Source organism: Malurus melanocephalus, unplaced genomic scaffold (genome assembly GCF_030028575.1).
Source record: "Malurus melanocephalus ecotype Western Australia unplaced genomic scaffold, MMel_1.1 scaffold_20, whole genome shotgun sequence".
NCBI lineage: Eukaryota > Metazoa > Chordata > Aves > Passeriformes > Maluridae > Malurus > Malurus melanocephalus.
In genome coordinates, this window is record NW_026623252.1 from 4,409,680 (window position 1) to 4,437,234 (window position 27,555).

Consider the following 27,555-nt stretch of genomic DNA (forward strand, 5'->3'; position numbering starts at 1 on the left):
AGGACAGAGGAAAAAAATAATAAAAATTAAAAAAAAAAAGAAAGAGCACACAGCTGCCATCCCAAAAACAGACCTCCCATCTGCCACCCACGATTTGCATGTCACCTTCTCCAGGCTCATTTGTACTTCATTAACTGCCATTGACTTAACAAGATTTATGCAAATGACACCATAGGAGCTCGCTAACTCCCACTGCAATCAAGTGATTATGTATGTACAATTCTCCACAGCAATGAAAAATTAATACATGACAAGCCCCCTCACCGCTGAGCTGAGCTTCTTGCTTTTATTTTTCTTGTTGTGTGCATTTTTTTTTAAATTTGAATATACCCTACTGATAAAAGATTTCCCAAACCTACAAAAGCCAAAGTAATTTTCCCAAAACGCTACAAAACCTCTCCATTCTAGAAAAGMAATTCCCCTGAACTGTACAGCTCAATGTGAGCTCCAAAATATTCTTCAAAATATTCACTCAAGCTACCAGGAACAAGTCTTTTTTTTCCAGAATAAATGGATTTGAAGGGAGGATTCTCCAACAAGAGCAAGCCACTCATTTTAAGAGTACTATTAGCAGTGCTACAGCAAATAGCTTCAATATTCTTAGTTTAAGCACCGCTTTCTCAGGAGTACAGAACTTTTAACAGATTTGCACTTGGAGCCAATATTRTTCAAGACTTTTTCTGACTCCATTTTGTTTGCACAAGATATTTCAAGAGCACACAAGTGAAATTTTTTATCATTTTAGAAAAATACTGATGTTGCCAGTTCTCAGCAGCTGCTGAAAGTCCMGGATTTCAGGCATGCTCATATGGCTGTGCATGTACAAGGTATTGATACCTCCCTGGGAAATTKGCCTTCCCAAAATTTCACTCACCTGGAGTATTTCGGCAGGAGTGAGCAGCCATCCTTTAAAAACATGCCTGCTTTTCACTGCCTACATTTTGGGTTTCTGCTGAGAGCAGGAAGGGTTGTCAGGACAGTTTTATATGGCTYAGCCCAATAAAACTGTATTTAGCACTGCAGTGAAAAATCAGCTTTACCACATAGAAAGGACACAGAGAATAAGAACATTAMCTCTTTTTGACCAGGCTGCTGTGAGTTAAGGATAAAGCCCTGAAGGAGTGAGGTGCTTTCTCTTTCATGGGCAGGGACATCTTCCCCTAGACCAGGTCGCTCAGGGCTCCATCCAAACTCTACCAAACTCYCAGGGATTTCCTTTAAATTCATAAGGATTCAGGGACCAAGAACAGGAATGCAGGAGCAGGTTGCAACTCTTGGCTTCTTCTAAGCAAAACCCACTRGCAGCTGTGCAGATCAGAACCTGGGTCCCAGAAAGTTGGGACAGAATCATCAACAATTCTTTCATAGTGCTGGGAGAGATCCCATTTTTTTTTCCTCAAAACCAGAACATTTTCATCCTCCAAGGAACTTGTTTTGGTTGGAGATTTTATCACTTGTTTGGGGGGTGTTTGGTTTGGTTTTGTTGTTTGTTTGGGGCTTTTTTTGGTGGAGTTTTTTGTTGCTGAGTTTCATCCTCCCATAGCAATTCTGGCAATGCTGTAATCTGTATTCAGCTTTCTGAAACCTGATTTCTCTTTTTATTCTCAAATATCCCAAGCAACAAGAGACAGAACAAGAATAAACAGGCTCAAGTTGCAGCAGGGGAGATTCAGATTGTAYATAAGAAAAAWTTCTTCACAGAAAGGGCAGTCAGCCATTGGTACAGACTGCCCAGGGCAGTGGTGGAATCCTCATCCCTTTAAAATCCATGYGGATGTGGCACTTGGGGACATGGGCTAGTGGTGGCCTTGGCAGTGCTTGCCTAAACTTTGAACTTTGTTATCTTAGAGGGCTTTTCCAACCATAATGATTCTGCGATTCCATTTGCCACAGAACACATCACAATGGGAGGGATTTCTCATCTGAACAAGAACAGTAGCACTAAAATTTTTAGGTCAAGAAGTTCCCTTTCACATCCCTCTGTYTTCTTCCCAGTTAAGGCATGAAATAAAAGACACCAGACTTTCTTAGCAGGAATTTCTACTGCCTCAGAGAGAGGTCTGAGTACCCGGCAGCTGTCAGGCCCTCCAAGAACAGGGCTSTATCAGCAATTGAAGGTGGAGCCACCTTTACTGATCAGATCTCCAAAATCTCAGTGAGATGTGAAATCCCACTGGGAGCAGCCACCCTACAGCACTGCACACCACCCAACTCCCACCCCAAATCCCGATGAATAGGATGGATCTGCTGAGGACACACATCAAGGGTTTGTAGGTGATTGCTTGTATGTAAGAAAACGAAATTATCATAATTGGGATTAATAACAAGAAGGACACATTCCCAAAAGATTGGTCATATTTGGTACACAAGCAGGGCTGCAAGGAGAATTTTTTCCATAYAAAAATTCCAGAGATTGTAGGGGATATTTTGTTACACACACTCTAGCACAATCACACTCACAATGTTTACCTTACAGTACTCTTCCTAGATGTGTATTTTTAATCAAATTAATTCCATACAACAGCATTTTAGGAAAAAACAGTCCATATGCCTGGAATAAATATTGGCACATCTCAGTTTTACATTCTCAGCTGCACTTTTGTTTAATTAGCATTACCCAAAAGGACTGCAGCYGGTCTAACCCATCCTGTACCATACAAAAGCTGTAGGAAAATGAAACTGTAGCTTGCTTTAAATGCCTGGAATCTCCTCCCCTGAATGCAGWGCCAAATACTCAGCTCCTCTGCTTTCAAACTGCTCTTCTGGATTGCAGCATGATTAAAATTTGCCTACTCGAGATTCACACACGGCAGCATTTTTGCTGCCTGATGGCCCCATAAGGTCTTTTAGAATGACTTTAAGAAGGAAAATCACTGCTAATAGTTAAGGGTACAAAATCATCTCCTCCTCGCATCTGGAAACAGAGGAAAAACACAAAACACCCCAAAATATGTAAACCCAGCTCCACACAGGACACCCAGGGCTACCTGGCAAGATAAGGCATGGACTGAGGGAAGATTAGGAGAGGCAAGTGAGCYTCTGGAGGGCAGGAAAGGCATCAAAACAACTGGAAAGAAAATAAGTGGAAAAGAAAGGGAGCTTATCTCTAKCAAGGCAACTCACACATGAGTAAACACTTGCAATCACTAACACAGAAATTGTGTGAGMAGCATTCCATGGGAATGAGATCTCAGCCACACGGGTTCAGTGCCATTTCATTTGAGAAAGAAAATCATCATTCCCCAAACGCTTCCCATCCAACACTGGCATTGCTTTTGCTTTTCAAAGGAGAGTTCCCAGCTACAATTTAGCATCGAGTTTCCAGGCTAATGAAAGTGCATCTAGGCTAGTAAAACAGACCAAAACAAATCCTCGGCTTCAAGTCCTGTTGTGTAATGAGAAAGTTTAATTAAGGCCACACATTACAGCTGTAAACGTTCTCTTATATAATAAGGTCTAAATGAAACTGAACCTAATCAAAGTTACAATTCCTTCATTAGCAAATTACAAACAAGAGCGCGCAGCTGACACACCGGCCATGATTATCACAACTAATTGCCTCGTTGTTACGGAGCAGCCTGAAACTGTGTTCAGATGTCCGTCTGTGGTAGCAAATTAGGGCCACATCAGGCTATTCCTGCGATCACAAGGGGCTCTTGTCGAGCGATCTGATTTACCCTGCGCCTGGCAGCACTCGGCCCAATCAAAGCCCCCTCTACAAAGGCAGCTTTGAAGCCAGCACAGCCTAGAAACCCGCTCCATATGCAGGCCGGCAGACTGCACTTCATTAGGCCTGTTGTCACATTTTCCCTCTTCTTATTCTAATGATCCTATTTTAATACACATAGGAACCTCTCCTAATTGATGTCAAGTGAGTGACTTCCACATTCATCACCGGCGCACATCAAACGCCGCTCGGCGCGCRGGCCCCGCCACCGCAGTGCCGAGGAGCCGAGGTGTGTCTCCCAACTATGGAAAGCAGGGAAGAAAAAAATACAACTATTTCGGCATTACCTGTTTAATTGGGATTGCGCGGCCGCTTCCAATGCTGTCTGTTCTGCTCTCCAGGACCTTCTTCTCTTTGTCTGGGTCACTCCCTTTCCGAGACTGCAGAGCGAAAAGAAAAGTTTGTGCTCCATTAAATGCACACAGAGGATGCTTTTATTTGCCTTCTTTACCAGGCAATTAAAAAATAATTTGGCATGTAAATATAGGCTCGAAAGATGCGAGTTAAATCTACACAAGTACACAACCATCCTAAAATCRGAATAAATTTCCCATCCACCACCCATAAATTTCAACCATTCACTAGTTTGAAATGCATTTGGGTTTAGAGAGTTACAGTTTCACTGTCTAAAGATCCAGAACATCAGAGGACACATTTCTGAAGTTTCCAATAGTAGCTCCAAAGAGGAATGAAGGTGCCATCTCCTCATTAAAAAAATGTAGTATAYCCATGCATACATTTAATTCACACCAGTGTGGTTCTTAGATATGTCCTCAACTATTTAGAAATTCAACTCTTTAATGCTGGTTTTGACTATATGGACTTTATTTTTTTTTTTTTCTGCTTCGGGATGGGTAGGAAGTTGAAACTGCAAGAAAAGCTGATGACTGCTGGTGGAAAAAGTTATCTGAACACAATGTGGAAAAASTAGCATGAGGACAATTTAACCAATGTCTAAAACCTGAATTGCTTTATCCTGGCTTTCTCTAAGGCTGGAACTGCTGCAAGAGTAAGGTCACAGCGCTCACTTCATGACTTTATCAAGTTATATGGGAATTTGAAGAAGTTATTCAGATTGCAGCCMGTTATTGCGACAGAACGCACGAGCGCAATGATTTTGACAGATTTATTTTATTACAAAAAGAAGACCTGAGAGTCATCCTCCTTAATAACTGAACTGACAAGTGACAACTTCACTCCATTACTTTCCAATGGGAACATTACTCACACAATATCGAAAATGGGAAAACATTTTCATGTGCTTTTCAACTCGGCGATGATGTATGAAGGGAACCCATTTGTGGTGTCCGGCGCCACAATGGGGAGTTAATGAAAACAGGGGCRACGTCAGAGCCTGCTCCGCATTTTCAGCGGAAAGAGACGCTCGRAACACCAGAATCAGGAGGACAATCGGGATCGTGGATCGCTAATGCCYGTTTTCCCCATTCCACAAAGGGGTGCAAAGAAGAACAAACCCCCGGAGCAGCTGCCTTCGGGCCTGAGAGGAGGGAAGGGGAGGGAGGGAAGCCAGTGAGGAGGACTCCAAGTAACAGCATTCTAAGTAACACATTTACCCAGCGGGGATCCCGTGCTGCCGCGGCCGCTCCGCCGGGAACGGGCTCCTATCACCAGTTACTATGGTTCGGGGCAATGGAATGACGTGCCGGGGAATTAAACAAAGAATAAATGAAAGCAAGCAAAACAAGTGGGAGGGATGAAATCCAGTGTGCAGGATAACTATTGTTCCCCGTCCTTCAAGACAGATTTCTGACTCTGAAAGTGCCACTTCCCAAGAATACATGGCAAAACAAAGCTTCAATGGCGTAAAGCGCCCAAAAGTGACATTGTAAAGAAACTCAGTGAAGGTGCCCAAATCCTTGGGAGGGGAGTTGTCAACTTGAATGTTTCTTTTTTATCTGACTGGTTTTTTAGAGAAAAGACCCTGCCTCTGAAATGTAGGCTGAATATCTATGCACTGTTTTTCATTTCTGGTTTTAAATCAGCACCATTCCCTAAAAGTAATCGCATCTGGAAATCACACACTGCACATGGAAGGGAAATACCTACGTGCAAAACATGGTTAAATACCRAAAGTACAGAAATGTAGGGATTTCTGTTAGGCAAATTCTCTTCCAGCTGCATATAATCACAAAATCCCTAATGTTTTCCAGAGRAGATTCTTAGCACGCGCTGCTATTTATAAAGATAAATTGTGCACTGAAAGAGATCTGATCTTTTATGCTTTTGTACCTATGACACACACAATATGTCTCATATCCTACAGCAGAAAAAAAATCCACTCCAAGCCACACAGCAGCAACACTTCCCATGACTTTTTCTGATGGTACAGCTACACATTAAATGGTTCTATTTAAAACTAAGTGCCAGCAAACCAGAAAAAGTCTGGAAAAATTAAACCACCTGCACGATCATCATGGGAGTGATTTCCCCTTTGCRCTGGAAGTCACTCACAGATTTAATCCATGTAAAACTTGCCCCAAGCTGTCACATCTGATTCAGGGCACAACCAGACCCAGACCAGCAATGCAGAGCACCCCAAAAGTAAGAACACTCGTCTCTAACAGTACATACTGAGACTGAGGGCTCACTTCAAGTTTGAAAAACTCTCTTGCAATCCTGTCAATCTGTAAGACAGGTAAACCTGAATATGAGAAAGGAGATGCACCTTTCATGTCAGCGATTCCCTCACCCCATGTGGGATCACAGAATCAGTTCCTTGCTCGATGGACCTCATGGATGAATTTTAAATCCTCACCTGCCCTATACACAATTATTGGTGGTCCCTGGTATCACACTGCCCAAAACAAAGGACATTAACCCTTCTGCTAATATTTCATMGATTTTTATCACCAAAGTAGAAAATCAGCTGCTACAACAACAGCTTTCCAACAAACATTAACAGCCAAAGTCCAGAAGATCATATGCTGCATTTAATGCACTGAATATGAACATGTTTAAAATTCTCAACCCTATTCCAACTCAAAAACTGTAATCAAGAAAAATCGAGTGTTTTCTACTTAGCCCAGTTTTCTTCCAACAACAGAAGATCTAAAGCTCACCAAACAGATTACCTGTGCTAGATAACAAGGGGTGACTTGCAATTATTATACAGAAAGATATCTGATTCTGTGAGAGATAAAGGAATAAGCAAATAGGAAGAGAAGCAAAGCAAGAAACCCAGAGCTAAACATTAAAATATTTAAATTACACATTCTGTTCATAACTACACAGAAAATACTGGACATCTATTTACTCAATTAAATAATTCCAGTTTATAACTTGGATGATATGGCACAAAACATGGGTTAGTTAAACACTTCAGGACATGGATTACAGGACAACTCATTAAACAATCCCACTCCACACATATCTTAAAAGACACAACTAATTCTGCAAAGTCAAATTACTATTATTTTTTCCACTTAGCAGACATTAAGACAAGTATCAACACCCTCACATAAATATGCTTCTCACTAATTATCACAAACCAGAGCCTTAGTCTATTTGTTTATAGCTGATTTAACATTCTTCTCAAACCTTTCCTGTGACTGTAGATGGGTCTATTTTTCTCTCCTCCCTCTCTCAAATTTACAGTTGCTCCAAATTGAAACATCCCCAGTTTCCCAGATGTCAACACCTCGCACATCCTTCAGTCCAGACATGGGCGGCGATGTTTTCAGGGATGCAGTGGCATCCCAGCTCTGCTTCCAGAGCTCTGATTGCTGGTGGTTCCTGGGCTGACACTGACATCTAGTGGGGTTGGGAACTCCAGAGTATTCCCACCGAACTCTGGAGTATTCCCACCAACAGGAAGAAATCTGCACAATTGCTATCAAATATTTGCTATAAAAAAAAGATTAGTGTCAAAGTTGGGATACTTCTTCTCAGACCACTCATTTAATTGGTTTCCATTTACACATTTGCATCCAATCACAAATGTGTGATTTCCTCTCCTTTGTAGGAGTGGGAGATTTGGGTTTAAATCCAAATATGCTGTTGGGATGGACACAGGGTCCCTGAAGCTCTGTGCTGTCACTCAGAGCTCCAAAACAGACACAAAACTTCCTACTTGCTGAAGGTGGAGAGCTCAGATTTCATCCAGAGTATAAGGAAATGGATTCCTCGAGTTTATATGAGGGAAGGGAGCATGACATCACTCCAGGAATAAAATACATCAATTCTTCCTGTTGACAGGGAAGTTGTGGGTTCCCAAACACAACTAACATGTAGCTACAACCCCCGAGGGAGTTACATGAGAGCCCACAGGGATTCTGAGTTTGCTCTGAAGTGTGTTAACAGTCAAAAAACTGCTTACAAACCACAATTACACCTGCAACACGATCCCAGAACTTTCAGCAAGAGGGCTAAACCAAGGAAATCATCAYGCAAGGCTTCACTAGCATCTCCCAAACTACTTCTGCATAACAAAGACCTGTCATATTGTACCAGCCAGCTATTTGGTTTGGGGGTGGTTTTTTGCCTCTCAATGAAGCAAAAACCAGATGGTTTGGAAAGAAATGAAGTTATTTTCATCTCCATCATCTTTTTTAAACCTGGAGAAGGAACAGGTGATCTGATTCTGTATAGCAATAAAAGCAACATTGGGTAGTTACAGAATGGTTTGGGAGGGATCTTAAAGGCTTAAAGCCCATCCCACATCCTGCCACAGGCAAGGACACCTTCCACTGTCCCAGGGTGCTCCAAGCCCTGTCCAATTAGGCCTGGAACAATTCCAAGGATCCAGAGCAGCCACAGCTTCTCTGKGCACCCTGTGCCAGGGCCTCACCACCCTCATACAGAGGAATTCCTTCCCAGTATCCCATCCATCCCTGCCCTCTRGCAGTCCCATCACTCTATCCYTTGTCCAAAGTCCCTCTCCAGCTCTCCTGGACCCCCTTTAGGCACTGGAAGGGGCTCTAAGGTTTCCCTGGAGCCTTCTCTTCTCCAGGCTGAACAACCTCAARTCTCTCAACCTGTCTTCCTAGGARAAGTGCTCCTKTTTAAGCCTCAGACAGARCCACCCAATGACACACCCGAGATGTTTTTGTTTGAAGTCCACAGATCCATCTCACCACTCCTGTGTGGCTCAGAGCAGCCYAGCTGCAGAGGGCTGAAGCTCAGGCTGTCCCCACAGTACCCTGCACACCACAGCACCAGAGCATCCCCTGGCTCACTCACCGTGAAGAGGTTGGATCGGCGCTTGGACTGTTTACGGACAGGAGTTGGTGTGTTGGCAGTGGGAGGAACATCAATCCGCAGCTCCTTCTGGCTGGTGCTTGGAGTTGATGGGACAGAGGAGGAATAATCACTTAAACTCCCTCCTCCATTACTGGTCTGCAAGGATTAAAGTGAGTTTTAAACAGTGGTACACTGCTTTCAAGAAATGACAATCCACAGCTGTATCTTATTTACTCCTGATTTACTCCGTATTTATGCAAAACAGCAGCCAGGGCTCAGGGACTCAGCAGGGCTGCCCTACTGCCACTTCTCCACACATTTCTATTCCAAGCCTTTAAACATCTCCCCTGCCATTATTTTTTGAATACTTAGCTAGCTCTGTTTATACAGCAGACACATTTTCATTCTACACAGTATAACCTTARCTGGGTATCAGCAGGTTCATTTGTTTTCTAGTGTACGAATATGCAAAACATTGGGGAAAATCTTTAAAACCTGGATTTCTACTTCCTAACTACTAAACTAAATTCTAACCTAAGAGAAAATACCCAGGGAGCTGCACAGCTGGACCTAAGCCTAGTCTGGAGACACCAGATCACTGAGAGCTGATCAAGAAAATAAAAATAATTCAGCATTGTAAAATGGCTGCTATGGGGTTGGATAAATCCCACCACATTCCAAGCATCACAGAATCTCCTGAGCTGCAAGGGACCCACAAGAATAATCAAGTCCAACTCCTGGCACTGCACAGGACTTTGCTGAAGTCACTGGCACAAAGATACAAAACTTGTAAGTAAGATATTCCAATTTATTCAAAACTCCTGATGTTACATCATAGTCCTGAAAAAAAACAGAGTGAACCCATAGAACAATAAATGAACAGAGGGAACAAATTCCTAAAAGCAGGAAGGCGATTAAACCAGACAGAATGGAAAGRACAAAAAGGTGATTAAGAACAAAGTCTCATTTTTGCTTTAAAAGGACTTAATACACATATCGTGAATGAGTACAAAAACACCATTAAAGGAGAAGATGCTCCATGTGATGGGGGATGGGGCAGGACAACAGGGAAAATTCTGCCTGCTGAGGATGGAAAGCTCAGCAGTGGCTGAAGGSGCTGGACAACAACTCACATAAAGCTTTTGGGGGGAAAAATTTTTGGGATGCACACAGAATGGAGAAAATCCATCTTTAAAGCAGTCAAGTTTCCTAGAGAAAGTGAGGAAATGTGTTAAGAGGGTATTTCCAGAATTCCTGAGRAGAAAGATGCCTGACAGAACTTCCCCCATGTTCCTTGGGGATCAGGACCTCACGGTGCAGCCAGTCAGGATGGAAAAGTAGGAAACAACCCCTTACACCCCACAGCAGACGTCTCTCCTAGCGTTCCAAGTTCTCTTCTGATTCTTGTCGCTTTTACAAATCACGGAATCAGAGGTGAGGTCACTGAAAGCAACAGCGGGGCTGAAGAGAAATTTCCTACAACACTTTCAAGAGCCAGAGGAAGAGCAGCAGAATTCAGAGATGTGCATAAAATAAAGGAGATGAAGTATAAAATAAAGGAGATGAAGTAACACAACTGAAATGATTATTTTTAGTGTCCTAATGGAGAATGGTAATGCAGGAGAGATGAGCAGGACAACCTGGGAAGAAGTGGCCTCAATCACCCCACATGTGCTTTTCCTCTCACTGTGGCACCTTGTTCCCAAACCACTGRCTGTGTCACAGATGAGAAAGGTGGCATGAAAACCTTGGGTTTTTTTAACTGAAATTAACCGATTTATACCCTAGGAGCCTATTTCTCAGGTGAAGAACATGAAGGATTCCCTAAAATTTTACCTTTTAAATCCTTCATCATTTTATAGCAGCATTTTACACGTTTTGCAGCTGTCGCCTGTATTTCTAAGTGATTTATTTTCCAGGAGTGAGTAACTCCTAAAGGAAAACACAAACCTGTTGGATATTCCATTCCCCAAAGACACACAGAGAGTTTCTATAAAAGAAGTCCTGCAGGCAATGTTTCTCTCTTCACACACCAACCCTCGCTGGATTTCAAACTTTGTAAATAAAATTCTGAGGTGGTTTCAAAATAAGCCACTGGTTGGAACAATGGAAAACACAACCAGAGAAACACTTGGAAACCATATTAAAAAAATCACAGACTGGTTTGGGTTGGAAGGATGATCTAATTCCATGTTTCCACTATCCCAGATTGCTCCAAGCCCCATCCAGCCTGGCCTTGGACATTTCCAGGGATCCAGGAGYARCCACAGCTTCTCAGRGCATGCTGTGCCAGGGCCCAGCACCCTCACAGGGAGGAATTTAAAATGTCAGCTCTAGATAAATATTACATTACTTAAAAACTATATATGTGGCAAATTTGATTTGCCAAAAAAAGGAGGCAAAAAGCAGAAGGAGCAAAAAAAWTTCCAAAAAGCTGAAGGAGCAGCTAAGTTAAGCAAAGTAGTCCCTTCTCTGGGCAAGTGTCCAAAATATTACAACAGAACACTGCACCCCAAATGGCCCCTGTGATAAATTAGATAATTGTTTCCTGCTATTAAGTGCTTATCCATAATCAGGTCTCACATACAATAAAATAATGGATGATCAGGTTGAATGCACTTTGCTTTCAATAGTTTAATTTACATATTTAGACAATCATGTTGTAGYAAAAACAGAATGGAGGCACAGTGCAAATAGAAATAATGCATCACTACAGATTTGCAAGAGGTAGTAAGGAACAAGCTTTTGTGGCAGCCACACCTGAGTTGCAGCTTCATAGGAGATGTTAAAGCTCCCACTTTTCCCAGAAATAATGTAAATCTCCAGGGAGAATGACACTGGTGACCAGGAAACACAACTCTCAGCACTGCAGCCCAGATGTATGGACACAGAGGAGCTGGAGCATGTCCAGGGAAGGGAAYGGGGCTGGGGCAGAGGGAGCTGGGAAAGGGGCTCAGCCTGGAGAAAAGACRGCTCAGGAGGGACCTTCTGGCTCTGCACAAYTCCYTGACAGGAGGGGACAGCCACATGAGGGCTGGGTTCTGCTCCCAGGAATTAAGGGACAGGATGAGAGGAAATGGCCTCAAGTTGCACCATAGACTCAGAATGGATATTAAGGAAAATTTCTTCACCCAAGGGTGTCTAAGGTCACTCTGTCACAGTGGAACACACATAGACCAGGCAGCCATGGAAACATGGTGCTATTTCAATCCCCTCTCACAGCAAAGCATAACAGCTGAATTCCTGGGAAGCCAGCAAGTGTGAAAACACAAGCAGACTGCAGATTTGCAGGAATTACAGTCACTGGTAAAACAATATTTCCACCTTTATGTTCAAAACTGTACTTCACAAGTAGGCTCACACTGCTGGGGATTCCTGGCTGGAATCTGCACATCATCAGTGTGTCTGGGAAGAGGCCTGGAGTTTTTCACAGGAACTGCTGTGCCAAAGGGTTTTCCAGCTGGTTTTACAGCAGTGCAGCCTCAAAGCCAGGCCCAGCTCCAGGTAACTCAGCAGGTTATGCAGCCCCCACAYAGGAGGCACCAAGAACCAAAGCTGGGGTCCACCTGAGCAGCCTCATGGGTTTTGGAGACAGATGATCTCCACTTTCAACAGCTGTTAAAAATTAAAATAAAATTAAAATATTGGCACTATTCTTCTAAGTTAATATCTGCAAAATGCCTTCCTGACATGTCAGGTGYGAAAAACAAGCAACTCCTCTAGCACAGGGATGAATTTAGGGAAAAGGAATGTCTGTGGGGTTTTGTGGGTGAAAAGGGAACTCATGCTACTTAAAATTTAGCATGGTCTACAAGCATATCATGCCTAGGAAAACTGTCAAGGGATAGGAGAATGAAAGGTGGGATAGACATGCAGAGCACACAGACACAGCAGTGACCGGTCTGTACTTGAAAAAAGTAAATTAAAGACCTATTCCAAGATGCCCTGTGGTAAATAAGAGGAGGCCCTCAATCCATTGAACAACACTTCTTCCCCTCTAAACAACTCAGTCTAGCTCTTGAAGTGTTCCAAAAAGCCAGACAGTGAGCTGTGACTGGAATACCTGAATGCATCAGGCAGAATATAACTGATGTTGCAGCATCCCTCTTGTTGACAGAGTATACAATAGTTCTGTCCATCATGGYCATGAATGATAATCCCTGGATTTGAGAATAAAATCCTTTGCATGCACTCTGTGCTGCCCCAAAAGCCAACAGAGGTACCTGAAGTACTGCAAAGGTTTGTTGACTCTGGGTATCAAGGGTTTTCAAAGAAAACCCTCATCTTCACTGATGTACACATTAAAAACAAAGTCAGAAGAAAAATTAAGCAGTGTCTACTACAAAGACAAGTGGATTTTGTCTTTGGAATAGGAAGCACCTTACTGGGTAGAACAGCTATCTGGAAATATGCAATTAAAGATACTCCTGACAGCATTTTCTGGAAGGGGACCTTACCGAGGCATTCACCACCTTGGACTTCTGGACATCAGGGTAGAGAAGCACCTAAACACATACACACACACAAGCCTTTCACAGAATCCCAGAATGGTTTGGGTGGAAGAAATTTTAAGGCTGATCTCATTCCAACTCCTTGCCATGGGCAGGAACACCTTCCACTATACCAGATTGCTTCAAGCCCTGTTCAACCTGGCAAACTGAAACTACAGAAGCMCTGGATGGTGTTAAAGCTTAGAATTCCCCCCAAACTATGCTAAGGACTAGCTTGGGTAAGGTGGCACTTGATACTTCTTTTTTCCTTTCTCTAAAGCCTAAGCTTTTGACTGCAGAGTCATCTGGAGAGTTTGCAGGAGTTCGATCCCCAGGATGATCCAACCAGAGATGGAACAATATCCGACTTTATCTGAAGTGCTGTGTGTAACCACTGCCTCTGAAGGCCTCTGCTCCTGTGGAGAATGCAAGTGGCAGGGCACTGCAATGCTAACGGGTTTGATTCATGGAGGAAATCTTCAGAGAAACATCATTACGCCAAGAGAGATGTTCCAAAGGGCAAGACACCAGCCAGTCTTCCAGCCAAGATCAGAGATGGCAAATCTTGCCCCAGATCATCTTAAACTTGGAATTGCAGTTGCAAAGTTCTTTTAAGTCTAGGATAAGGATTYAGCTTCCTTCCCTTAAACAAGGTCATACTGCCTTTAAGTGTAGCACAAAGGAGATACGACATGAAACAGATTTCTGGCCTCTACTTTTAGGCATGACATCAGTCTTAGAAGAGAGACAYCTTTGACTGGTGATGCAATTGCCCCTTTAGGTAATTATGACACCTGGCAAAGGCAGTAAAGAACATTATTTCATTTTTATTGAAACAGAATCTAGGGAGCCTTCTCACAAAAGCTACCTCGCCTTGATTTTCCCAAACAGTTCTCATTGCTGGCAAGAAGTTTGCTGCATAGGTGATGTACTGGTCTAGAATTTGGTGTTTGCTGTTGACCTTCAAACTAGAGTTGGGTAGGAAACTGGTGAGGCCCCAGATACYTGATATCCTTCATCAAAAAACACTTCATTAACAAGAAAAGCTTCATTAACAAGAAATGCCTTCACAGAGAGGACAAGTTCCAAGTGCTTCTGGCCATGAATGTGTCAGAGAGCAGCTGAGGAAACCTGGCCCATGTCACATAATGTGAGACCTTGTACTTCAGCAGAAGGTGCCAGGATCCTTCTGAAGAGCAATGCACCTCACTCAGCACCTGCTTGAGAAAGGGGGCTCTGAACTTCAGCATTCTCTTTGGGCTCACCAACAAAAACCACAGTCAGGGTCTGAGGTTGTATCAGAACTCAGCTTGAAGCAGAATAACCCAGAGCAAAGAACTTTAAGGCTACACCGGTACCTGCATCATCAGGGTTCTAACCCAGGGGCAGAAATTAATCATTGTAAGGCACTCTGTGTGGGATAAAGGTCCATAGTCAAAATAAATCCTCAAGTGGGTGGCTCAAGACTGCAAAATAACTTTAGAAGACACTGKCATGCTGTTGAGTTTAGACTGAAAACCACAGCAGAACGGCTGTGGGTGTCTGGTATTGTTGAGCTTATATCCATCCCAACTGTGGGCATTGCCCAGAGATTATCACTTGACACTAGAAAACAAGGACACTGAGGAAGGGCATCGCAGGGGAAACACAGRGGTGTGTGTAACACACGTGGGTAAAACTTGTGCAAGTCAGAAAATTTCAGTATTAACCATATGTTTCTAAAAATACCATCAAGTGTAAAATTCCAGCACTCTAACTACTGGGATACACCAGTTTAGCCCAGCTGAGTGAGCCTAACCACCAAAAACACAGTGAGGGCATGTTAAACCACAGCACAGTAAATCCTGCAACTATCATCATTGGTCTAACTCAGACCTGCAGGCTGCTGGCTATCAATCAGGATGGCTTTAAAGCCAAATTGCTTTACTATTTTGTTCTTGAAATGAAGTCAAGCCAATCTGAAAAGAAAGTCAAATATTGTTTCAAACTCATCACTGACAGCATAAAAAAAATGGCAACTACCTCTCAAGCGGCAAAGAGCACTTGAAATGGCATGAAATACATCAGATGAAAAGCAGCTTATCAGTTCCTTTTTCAAGCATTTATTTTTTCTGTACCTGGCTGATATGTACGGCAGAAACCTGGGCAGAACACACGGAGGAGTGGCTCGGAGAGTTGGGTAGAGATTTGCAGGGTCCAATTGAGAGCTGCTGTTTCTTCTTGGTAGAAACGATCTTCTGGGCAACTAAAGGAAAACAAAACATCCAGGCAGGTAAGGCAGAGCACATGTGGGGAATGATGGGAAAACAGAATGAACGAGACACAAACAGGGGGCTTCACTGCCAAAGCCTGCTCCAAAAATTGAGTGTATTACAGGGAAGATGAAGGGTGCTGGGTTTCCATGATGCTCCAGGTGAGACTCCAGGTGAGACTCCAGCTCGGTTCTCCACATGCAGGACACGGCCCCAGAACCCTCCCTCCACCTGGTGAGCACCAGAGGACCCAGGGAAAAGGAAGGGGTACAAAAAGCAATACCAGGAATTCTGTAACAAGTCCTCCTGATGTTTATAACACCACACTGACAATGCTTAAGGTAGCAAACATTGTCCATTCTTCTCTGGAATGTTCCCCTCCTCGGCTCTGATGCCAAGGAATAAGATGGACTTTCCTTAATTAGCAGCCACTGCAGCAGGACAACCAGTTTTGGAACCCACAATAAGTGAAAATTGGAACATTAGAACTGATMAAGAGTCCCTGACACAAAATGAATACCTGGATTGGTGGTGCCACACACCACATCCCAGTCAAATTCTTTACGGAAAGAAACTGTATCATGATTTCTAACTTTAGCTTTTATTCCTTAGCAGCAGCAGCACAGCTGGAAAAATGCCTAAWTTGTTTTGCAATTTATTAAGACATTTTCTTCAGCATGGATGGAAAAGCAGCATTTATCAAATGGATACAGGAATCAGAGTCATTAACATCTCTATACATAGCCTGGCAGACCCATAATAGAAAAAAATCAAACAGAACCAGTGTGAAATGTAGCAACTTCCAAACCTCTCCTMCAATTTTTCAATTTAAACAAGTCAAATTATTTTACAAATTCATCCCATCACACACTGGAATTTGAGATCGTGCTGCTATTCAACTAAAGCCTTCAGAAAGAGCTGTTTTTATGCCATAAATACATAAAATCAAAATTCGTTGCTATCTTTTGAGTCACAAATTAAAACCCAATCAAAACTTCAGTCTTTAGAAGCAGATAATTGTGTAGTGGCTAATAAAAAAAAAAGCTAACTAAATTTAGCTTCCTTGCTTACAGTTTCCTTCCTGAAGGGAAGCACTTCATGAAACTTGTGCCAAGGAGTCTGCAGTCACTTGAACTCCACCAAAACCAGAACAATTACTGGCATCTCCTTAAAAAATTCCCCAAAACTTGTACTTAAGCCCACAGAATCCAATCTGTCTTGTTCAGAAAACACAAAAAGATAATTATGTAAATTCCAGGATTATTCTTCCTTACTACCTTATAGCACAGGCAGGAATAGTACAAGCATAGTTTCTTCTCAAATGAATGCAATTTTAATAACAAACTGGTCGGTGKCTTATGTTTTTCATGTAAATGAATGATGGCATAACCATGATTTAGTGAGAATACATTGTATAAAAAATGGCTCATATATATGAAGAAGCAGCTTCATTAGTTACATCCCACCTCCAATAGGCCTCTTATCATCCTGAAAGGATGATATCAATTAATTTATCTTCCCCTAGCATATTGATCATAACCTTCATCAGCTAATCATGTTTAAATTAAAGGGGAATATCGTAGCACTCTGTCATTTCAGACCCATTGGGTTATTGATCTGGAGCTCAGGAAGCCATATATTAAAATATTTTAAACCACATTAGCGAGTGAAGAGAGCAAACCAAAGGTCAGATTTTAACATATGCACGTGGATTTGTCTTCATTGTATGTGGTAAAGACCTAAATTAAGACCAAAACTGAATAAAAACCACACATGAATGAAAACTACCTTGTCTGCAGAAGCTCCTGCTCTCACACAAGAGATAATTAKCCAAGGAAAATATTTACCTCTTCCCTTCCATGTGAATACAGGGGTGTTGGTGGCATCACATCAACACAGTCTGGCCAAGGAAGTGGAAGGCACAGGGAAAGAACCCCAAGACAGCCTRAACTCACCGACTCAAACGCAAGCAAAGTACCAGGTTGCTCCAAGCCCCGTCCAACCCAGCCTGGGAACACTTCCAGGGATCCAGGGGCAGCCACGGCTTCTGTGGGCAACATGTTCCAGGGCCTCCCCACCCTCCCAGGGAACAATTCCTTCCCAATATACCATCCATCCCAGCCGTCTGGCAATGGAAAGCCATTCCCYGTGTCCTGTCCCTCCATCCCTTGTCCCCAGTCCCYCTCCAGCTCTCCTGGAGCCCCTTTAAGCMCTGCAAGGGGCTCTGAGCTCTCCCTGGAGCCTTCTCCTCTCCAGGTGAGCACTCCCAGCTCTYCCAGCCYGGCTCCAGAGCAGAGGAGCTCCATCCTTTGGTGMATCTCCATGACCCCTTCTGGACTTGCTCCAGCAACTCCACATCCTTTTCATGCTGGACACAGGTGAGGTCAAAATAGACTGTCCTTCACCTCAAATTTCTTAGCTCCTCACACCACTAGAACAATTATGTTCTACAAAATGAATAGCAGAAATAGCAAGAAAGCAGAAATATTTTTGCCCCAAGCTTTCAGGTTTTATCTCATTCCAAAGCTGCTTCTGAACAGCATTTAAATTTAACACTCTCTAAAAAATATTTCTAAAACAGATAAATACGGACCTAATCTATGTCAGATATTAACAATAATCCAGATAGCGACAAGCATTTAAACTATTTTTAAAAATCARTTGTCTGTAGTTTTACATACTCAACTAAGCCATCAATTTAGGACAGATTTTATTGTAATACCTCAGTAGTATGAAAAGCTAAACAAAGTTTATGTGCAAAGTCAAGAACTCTTCTGCACATAAACAGGRATATGCCACGGATACTTAAGAGCTGCAAACAAGAAGAATGGATATTTAGCAAATATTTGGTCTTGGGGGGAGACTGATGCCTATTTTTAATACATTTAAATTGAATTCCACGAGCCAGAATGACTGAGATCTGTATTTTGCTTTAAGGCATTGATAATTAAAAGCATGTGAAAGTCCCACTCCAAGATGGGAGGGAAAGCTCCTGGCTTGAATGCCTCTCCTTCCATGCCTGACCTAGCGCACCACAACAAAATTAACCTTCCCACCCCCTGCCACTTTCATCTGAAAYGCTACTTTTTGTTAGTCAAAACCCACTCATTCCTCAGCATCTCAGGCTCACTCCCTGCCTGGATGGTTTTCAGGAGCGCTCAGCGCTCCGGCAGCCTCGGAGCTGCACATCGATGTTTCCACACTCCAGCTCAGCAGATCTCTGTGCAAACCACCCCGGTTTGCRTTTGCACATGGAAACAAGTGACCGTACACTCATTTTCCCCAAGCAGAGCCCTCCCGTTCTGCTCTCAGGGCTGACAAGCAGAGCGCTGAATTCCCTCAAAAGGGCACCTCCTCTCCTCGAAGCCCAGAGCTCCATAATGAACCCACTCCTCTCTGTGCTCCGTTTGGGAGCTCATSCCCATTAGGAATGCTGTTGCCACAGGAACTGCACTGACAGAGTTGTCTTGCCCTGGTTCAAAGGGCTGTTCACACGTCAGCTCCTCCTTGAGCAGATCTGGTGGGGGCAGCTGGGGCTCTCCGACCTCATTAGTGCAGCTCCATCCAAGGACAAGGACAAAAAAAAAAGAAGAAATGCAGAGACCTGGGGGGGGGATACTCCCTAGGAGAAGTTCAAGGCACAAGGTAAGAGTCTCATCTGGCTCCACAGCTCAGAAAAATGGAAACACAAAAGGTACCTCTGCAGTGCCTAAGAGATGAGTTGAGGGAAACCTCATCTAGGCTGAGACCTGAGCTCTCCCTGCTCCTAAGATGGACCCTGGAAAACATCCAAAGGCATCAACAATCTGATCACTTTTCATTCCTAAAAGGCAATGAATATAGTTCCTTTGCTTTGACCAAGGAAGGCTTGGAATATTAAAAGGGAAGACTTCAGGCATACAATATCCATAACATCTGGAGCTATTTCTCTTCTCAGTTATCACAGGAGTGCTGCACATTTAGGAGATGCAGACACTCTTCTCCAATTACGACTAATTTCAATCTAAATCCGTTTTTCATAAAAACCTGTGTAAGACCATTCATCTCATCTGTGTRTCCTAGTACAAGTAAACACCAGGTTTGGTTAAAATCTGCCACTTTGYGCAAAAGATGGGAATGCAGGACATTTTCTTCCACTGACAGACAGAAAATGGCTTTCAGTTAAASCTGGCATGCCCATGGCTAACTGAGAAACAACAGAAAGGATAAACGCTCATGAATACCTGCTTAACTACTGGAGGGAAAAAAAGCAATGCAAAACTGTGAGTTACACAGATATTTCTTTTWACCTAAAAATGCAAGTGGAAGTTAAGATATATAGCAACTTACATTTTTACAGCAGCTGCCTTTTGGCTTAATATTCCACGTTTACGGTGTAAGTAAGAATTCAATAAAAATAAATTTATTTCACAATTACATATTGTAGGAGAGGCAGTAATAACTACCAGAGCTAGCCCTAACCACAAATGTTTCCAAATGGGAAACATTAATGTCAGTAGTCACTATTAAGCMATTGTGCCTGTTATTTTAAATTCAATCCATTTTCTAGGCTAAACAACCTTTATACTTCTCTGTTTAAATGGAGAGCTTGGCATCTTACATGGCAGGTGTAATAGAGAAATGAGTGCTGAACAGTTCTAATGTTGGGGCTGGGAAATAGTAATTTATCCAGCTAATTCCTGGTCACAGGCAGCCAGAAATGGCTGAAGTTAATTTGCCCTGAACAAACAGTATGCTGTGAAGTCACACCTGGAGAGTTCTTGCTTCCACTGAACACAAACCCACTCCATGCTCTGACAGCCTATGGTGGAACTTGCTGGRAGAAACCTCCATCTCACTTTATAGCATGACCAGAAAAGGAAAGTCAAACTGACCAAAAATACAGAAATCTGTAGTGCAAGCAATGAAAAGTTCCAGGAAGGAAGCAGAAGTTCCAGGGGACAAAGTGCTCGCTTAACAAATCTTCTTCTTAAAGCAATTTTAACACACCCAGACATGATACCTGCTTTCTTYGTTACCTGACTAAAACAGGGTCATCACAGAATCCCAGAATGGTTTGGGTTGGCAGGGATCTGRAAAAGTATCGAGTTGCACTCTTTGAGGAATTTAAAAGCTGACTGTAATGAACAGCTRCTTTCAGGATGGAACAAAGTCAAGGCTACTCATGTTAATTTTAGAATGAAAAGAATTGTTTGGACGGCCAAATATACAGCTTTTCAACTCCTYAGATAGAGATTGTTTCCAAGAACTATCAAGCTATTTTGTAATACAAATAAATAAAAAATACATGTAAGAACACAGAAATTTTATACCAAGAAAACTTTTTCACTATCACCACAGCTCATAATCAAGTTCAGCTACGATGGGCTAGTGTTTATAGTTAACAATTAGTTGGTTTTAATACAATTCTGCTTCAAAAATAATTTCCATCCTAMACCTTACTGGCACTTTTGGTGATACTTTCATTGAAATACATATTTCAGCTCTGGCTCTCAAAAACAACTCTTCTTGTCTTACAAGATATGAAAGTACATCTATAAATCACACTCAGTATTAAATATCTTTAATCAATGCCAACATATTTTTTTTTCCTCCACAGGTAACTATAATTAACACTGCACATCACTTATTCCCAACTCCCATGCAAATCAGCACTTTCCAAGACTAGGTAAGCAAATACAYCAATAAATCCACTGGAAAGAATCTGGCATCTGAAGGAATTTTAAAATAAACCTGTGTTTTCTTGAACTGCGCTGCAAGCAGAAGCAYATGGCTTGAGGATTTAAGGCAAACACTGTGCCAGACACACAGGTAAAGATTTCTGCACATGGATTTACCTCACCAGCACATCATGGAGTTCTGCTGATCTTTCCATGAGGACAGAATGAAGTCATAAATCCTGTTAGATCCCACACAATGGTATGATTTTAAATACAAAGGATAAAAAAAAAGTCAGAAGAAAAAAGGTCAAACGTTGTCAAATTGAGTGTTTGTAAAATCTCCATAAAGGAAGCAACTGGGTTGTAAATTACCCCTTACGAATAAAACTCTTAAGGATAGTATCATTGTATGCACTTCACTCTATGTCAAAACATAGAATCACTGTTCAATCATATCAAAACATAGATTTAAATAACAGAAAATTATATGATGCCTAAGGATCTTACCACCTTGGCAAGTAAATTCAAACTTACATTTTGAAGCAGCTTCAAGGAAAACCCATTTTGGGGTACACTGTCAAATTAYTGCTTTTATAGAGAACATTTCTGCTTTCTGAAGATTCATGCACACCCACTGAGCTCACTAAAAGAGTACAGAAAATCATACAAAGTGATAAAAAGTGGCTGGTTATATTGGTGCATCTCAGAAGCATCCCTCCCTCTAGCAAGGAATAGACTTATGCCCATTTACTAAACAAAATTCAACTTAACTCAAGCCTCATCCAGACATTTCTATCAACTCAATTTGAAGGAACAGTTCAACAGCAAGCCTGAATAATCAATGATTTATTAAAAAAAACAACCAAACAACAATCTGCAAAAATTACTTGCAATTGTTTAGTAAATTCTGAAGCCAGAGGTGCAACCACACCTGGAGATCACACAGCTACATCCAAACAGGGCACAGCTGGTTCCAAAACAAGGGCCATCACTCATGGAATATCTAAAAAAAAGGTTATATTCACCTACTAATTGAAACAAATATAACTTTTTCACATGAATCACGGACCTTATTCCTCAAAATGTGAGTATTCTCAAAAAAAAGAGCTATCAGGTTTACTACACCAACATCCAAAAGGTGCCCAAACACATCACTGCTCTTGAAGCACAACTTACCTGCATTGTTCACKATCAAAATCAAGYTGCAGAATGCTCTGGTACTTTAAAGGAGAATCTCCCTCAAAAGAGATCTAAGTAAGATTAAATAAACCACCTTAGCCCATGAACTCGTTGCCCACTGAGCCATCAAWATTCACCTCTCAGGCACACAGATGCCTGCTGGAAACACAGTTAAGCTTTGTGTTACCAACATCACTGCTTCTGTGTGGGTGGAATAAATCCTGCTCCCCAAACACCCTCCTCAAATCCAGCAGCAGATAGGAAGTCRTCTCCTCCACCACTAAAGGCTAAAAATCCTTTGGGTTTGTGGCTTTATGCACATTCAGCTGTCACAAAAGAAGTTCCCTRCCAGAGCAGAAGCATCATAGAGCATTTCACATAAATCTCCCAAAACACATAAGCCCCCCCTTTGCACTTTAATCATTTGCTAACAGTTACAATAAGATTGTATTAAAAATTTAAACTGCCCTACTTAATGCAATTTACCTTCAAAGGTCCATTTCCAGAGAATGAAGTCGAATGATATAAATGTCGAACACTTGATCAGATTTATGGCGCCCAAGAATATTTCTCTTGATACAGATCTGACGAGTGAAGGCTAATGGCTTTAGTTTTATTACTTTTTAAGCACTTAATGGGAAAATTTAGACATTTTCACAAGACTAAGCTCCAGCAAGAATGGTGCATTTACAGGATGACAGCAGAGGAGAGAGCTGTGTGCTCTCTGTGGAGATGACCGGTTAAACAGCGTTATTAAGTGAGAGATTAATGCCAAGTATTTATCCAGATAATTTGTCACACAACAGTTGGGCCTGAGTGCCTCTCTGYTAAACGAGAGAGCAGCACAAAGTGCTGACTCTACAGCCAAGTTTCCATATGGAATCAGGGCCAAAATCCCAAGGAAAGACAACTGAAGTCACCGTGAAATTGTAGAAGGAACTAAGTGACACTGCCATAGGTGCACATCAATCAGTGCCTGGAGATGATTAGGGAACACAACTTCCATTTATTAGGGGATCCCACCTTTTCATCMCAACCACCTTCTCCAAAAACATGAGAAGCACTTCCAACATACTACAAAGCAATAGTTTCACTTGTCCAAAAAGACTCTTTATCCCTTATTTTTTAATTTTAATTTTTTTTTAACTGAAAGACAGCTGGGAGTCCTCAGATTTCAATTAATGTCGAGGTACTTGGCCAATCAATCACCSAGTGCTATAAATTCCCTCCATTTCTCATTAGTTACACTATTGCACAGCTTAAATCTAAACATACCTTTCTGGGAGACTGTAAATTACCAGGCCTAAGACACAAGCGAGTGCATCAGCCATCAGGACCGGCATAAATGATGGGAGTGAGAGGATTGTGCATGTGCTCAACTCCAGCTGATTTACTCCTCGCAGGGGCTTTTTTCACACAAAAGTAGCACTAGCACAAGTGTTTCCAGCAGCACTCCATCTCCTGGAGTTTGCATATCTGACTTGAGACCTGTCTTTATTAACATTAACAAGTTTTATGCCCAAAATCTAATTTTCTATGGAAAAAAATATTTCTTCAGCATCTGCCAATAATGTCCCTTCATTAAGTGCAGATAGAGCTCGAAGGAAAACAAACCTCTGCCTTAATTTAAAATTGGTTCTGTGGCACTGAAAGCCACCTTTCCAAAGGTGAGACACTGYAGGTGCCTGACACAGCAGGATTTTGTACTGAAACCACAAGAAATATACATTCAAACGCGTTTATCAACAAATCTATTCATTTTTTAGTCTTGTAGCTGGTTTATAATAATTTTTATCTTGAACTAAAGGTTATAAACCAGAATGCCACAGAGGCTCCTGAAGGAATGCACTTGACATAGATGACAAATGTGCTCCAAAAAGATGTCTTCTATCGGAGTTAAATTTTATTCAAAAATTTAATTTAGAAGTTTTGAAAGTGGCAGGAAACTTTCAGTCAAGGGCTATAAATCAGCCAAAACAAAAATGAAGATAAAAAAAGAAAATAAAATGAAGAGTTTGACGCAAGGAACAACTGCCTATGTTAAAGACTGCAGTACCCCAGGAATCTTAGCATCATGAAAGTAACCATATAAACAGAACAACRAACTTCAAGGGATATTTCTAACCTTAGCAAAGGATTTGGGATGTCCTGATGCCCCCAGCTATCCTGCCCAACACCCTGACTTGGGGCTCCCCTGCCACCAACACCCTTAAGACTGACAAAGATTTTTAAGGCCGGCCAACAACCAGGCCAACACCATCCCTGTAAAAACTGAAATAAAATGAGGAGCTTACGGCCAAAACTCACTTTGCACTAACATTTGACAAAAATCACACAACACAATCGGTGCAAGCGCTTTTTCTTCCAAGAGGAAAGAGGCAACAGTTGCTGCTTTAGCAGGCACAAGTTGCCTTGTGCAGCACCAGGGACTCCACCACCTCACCAACATCAACATCAAACCTCAACTTCAAAATTAATTACATACAATTCAAGATTCTCCACAGAGAACGAGGAAGAAAAACCACATCTTATAAACTGAAAATTTGCTGCTTTGTAGGAATTCTGAGGCGAATGCCAACACTGTGCCTTCCTAAACACCACCCCCACGCATCCAGGGAGGCTTTTAAAGGCTGAGTCCACAATGCTAATCCCAGCGAAGCAAACAGCTCAATGGGATTTGCATATGCATACGGATTAGCTGAAAGGCAACGATTTGCAATGCGTTTAGGAAATGGCTTTTGAAGAACCAGCTATGCTAATCATCAACTTTGATGTTGAAAATGTGTTTGTTACACAACAGAGAAGGTTACAAAAGGATTATGTTTATTACACCGGTTTTAAGTGTTTGATAGTTCAGACAAAAGCATCTCTTCATTATAAGGGGGAAGAGCGGGATTTTCTCTTTAATAAATGTTCCTAAACACACCCAGAACAGAATGAAGTTACAGAAAGGGCATTTTCCCTTCCCTTTCAGTCTTCAGACAACACATCTCCTGGGTTAGCTCTTAATCTTCCACTCATCAATATTAAGCCAGCAAAGTCATTTTCCACTAGCAAATTTAAAGAGAAATCCACAAAGGACAGTTCAAACCAATGAGCAAGGGAGGATTTATTGARGATAAATAAAAAATAAATATCAAACTTTAGACATTTCACACTGCCCTCTGGTATGGAGAAGTTGTATAGAACATGAGGTAAGGCAGGTGAATGGGTTTTATGATTCATCAATAAAAAAATAAGAAGAAAAAGTTACGACTGAGTAAAATTAAGAAGAAGAAAAAGATTAAATTATCAAACCATAATCATACAAGCACAACAAAGAGCACAGCAGTAGGAACAGAGACAAAGAGATTCTGGGCAAGGCAGAACATCCCCAAAAATGCAGCAAACGAAACACAGTTTAGACAGAACACTTAGAAATAAAACACAAGGAAGCAAGGTCGTTGCTGCAATAAAGCAAATATAAATGGCACTTTGTGGAGGTCATGCTCTGCTGAAGCCCTTCTTGGCCTTTCCCTGTGGTCAGTTCCACTACAGCATCATTTTGCAGTCACTAAAGAATCCTCAGCAGGTATCATCAAGCAGTATTTCAGTTTATTTGTTAGTAAATCCTCCCCTTCCAACACACCCTGTGACGGAGCCCTGTTAGCAGCCSTGCTGTGCCATCAGTTTCCTGTTCAGACCACTTGGCTCCAAAAGAATCACAGAACTTGTCACTGCTCTTTTCAGCTTCTGCTGAATGTTCTGGCAATATTTATTACTTATTTCTGTCCTGCTTTTCCTGGTATCTCCACTGAAAAACTCAGATATGTGAAAAATAAAGAATTTTTAAACTTCCCCCTCCTTCCGGAATTTTTCATTTCTGTTTTCAAGTGAAAACTATTCCTACTTGCCTGCCAGACACTTCACAAATGTGCTTGTAACACTTTATCTCCCAAGCACAACACACATGAGTCCATCAAACAGACTAATTTTGCCTCTTACTCTCAAGGTCTACTACAAAAAAAAAGAAAAAAAAAAAGACAATTTACCCCCAAACAACCACCTTRTTTCCTGCCCCAGCAGTCTGCATTAAAGAATATGACTTTACTGGATTAATTCTGAATTGTCAGTACTGAAAACCTGATTTTTTTTACATTTTGATGAGATATATCAACATTCTTGTTGCCATTTAATGAAAAATTTGTGTATGTTGAACAAGGCCTTGCATTTATTGTACTCTCCAAAAAGTTTAACAGCTGTCACCCTCTTCCATAAAATCAGCAACTCTAGCTGTAAAGTAACCTGCCTCACTGCATACACTTCAAATTAAGACTTAAAGGAAGTGCCATAAAATTACCGCTATAAAATTAAAAGTCACACAAAAAGTTCTGCAGAGATGACAGCTTTCTACAAGTCACCCACTGAATGACACAGCACAGCTAAAATCAAAACCTCCCTGGAACTTTTACTGGCATTAAATCGACTCCTCTGTACTAATTACTGTGCTCCTKAAATGCCTGGACTACAGCTCCTCATCCCATCATTTAATTCCAAAAAATGAGAAAAATGGATGCAGATTAACCACTGGAAGATCTCTTTTTTCCTTCACAGTTGTGAAGAAAATTGATGGAGCAATACAAAGTCCCCAAAGCCTGCAAAGTTGCAGCAATTTTCACGAAAAATTGGCAAAAAACAGCATGGCAGTGACACTGGACAGCCAACAAGCACATGGGGAACTGCACAGAGATATTGTAAATCCTTGGGGACAACAGAAAAAAAAATCTGTAACGTGTAAAGTGGGAAACTTGGTTTAGTAAGAAAATACAAACCCAAGGATTTGGATCCGTTTTCCAACCCAATCCCACTGATGCTAAGCAGGATGAAGGCTTCTTCACACCTGTTTCACCAGGTAGTGCTCAATTCATAGAGCTCATTTCTGAAATGTTATATAAATTTCAGATATTGGATCATTTCCTCCTACTAATTAACATGGGACCTTCCTACAAGAACGTGAAATCTGATTTCTGACTTGAACGTGCCATCTGCGGGAATGGGGCTGAGAGATT

At 41.8% G+C, this 27,555-nt stretch overlaps 1 protein-coding gene across 5 annotated transcripts in view; it reads right to left on the reverse strand.

Annotated features, from left to right (window-relative positions):
* Positions 1–27,555, reverse strand: part of AGAP1 (ArfGAP with GTPase domain, ankyrin repeat and PH domain 1) — a 230,236-nt gene that overhangs the window by 144,542 nt on the left and 58,139 nt on the right. For 4 of the 5 annotated variants that reach the window (XM_057389906.1, XM_057389904.1, XM_057389902.1 and 1 more), the window contains exons 7-9: positions 15,534–15,661; positions 8,927–9,082; positions 4,015–4,107 (exon numbers count right to left, since the gene is read on the reverse strand). In XM_057389906.1, coding sequence (XP_057245889.1) covers positions 4,015–4,107; positions 8,927–9,082; positions 15,534–15,661 — 377 coding nt within the window. The remainder of the gene's footprint in view (positions 1–4,014; positions 4,108–8,926; positions 9,083–15,533; positions 15,662–27,555) is intronic. The other variant, XM_057389903.1, reaches the window with a different exon arrangement.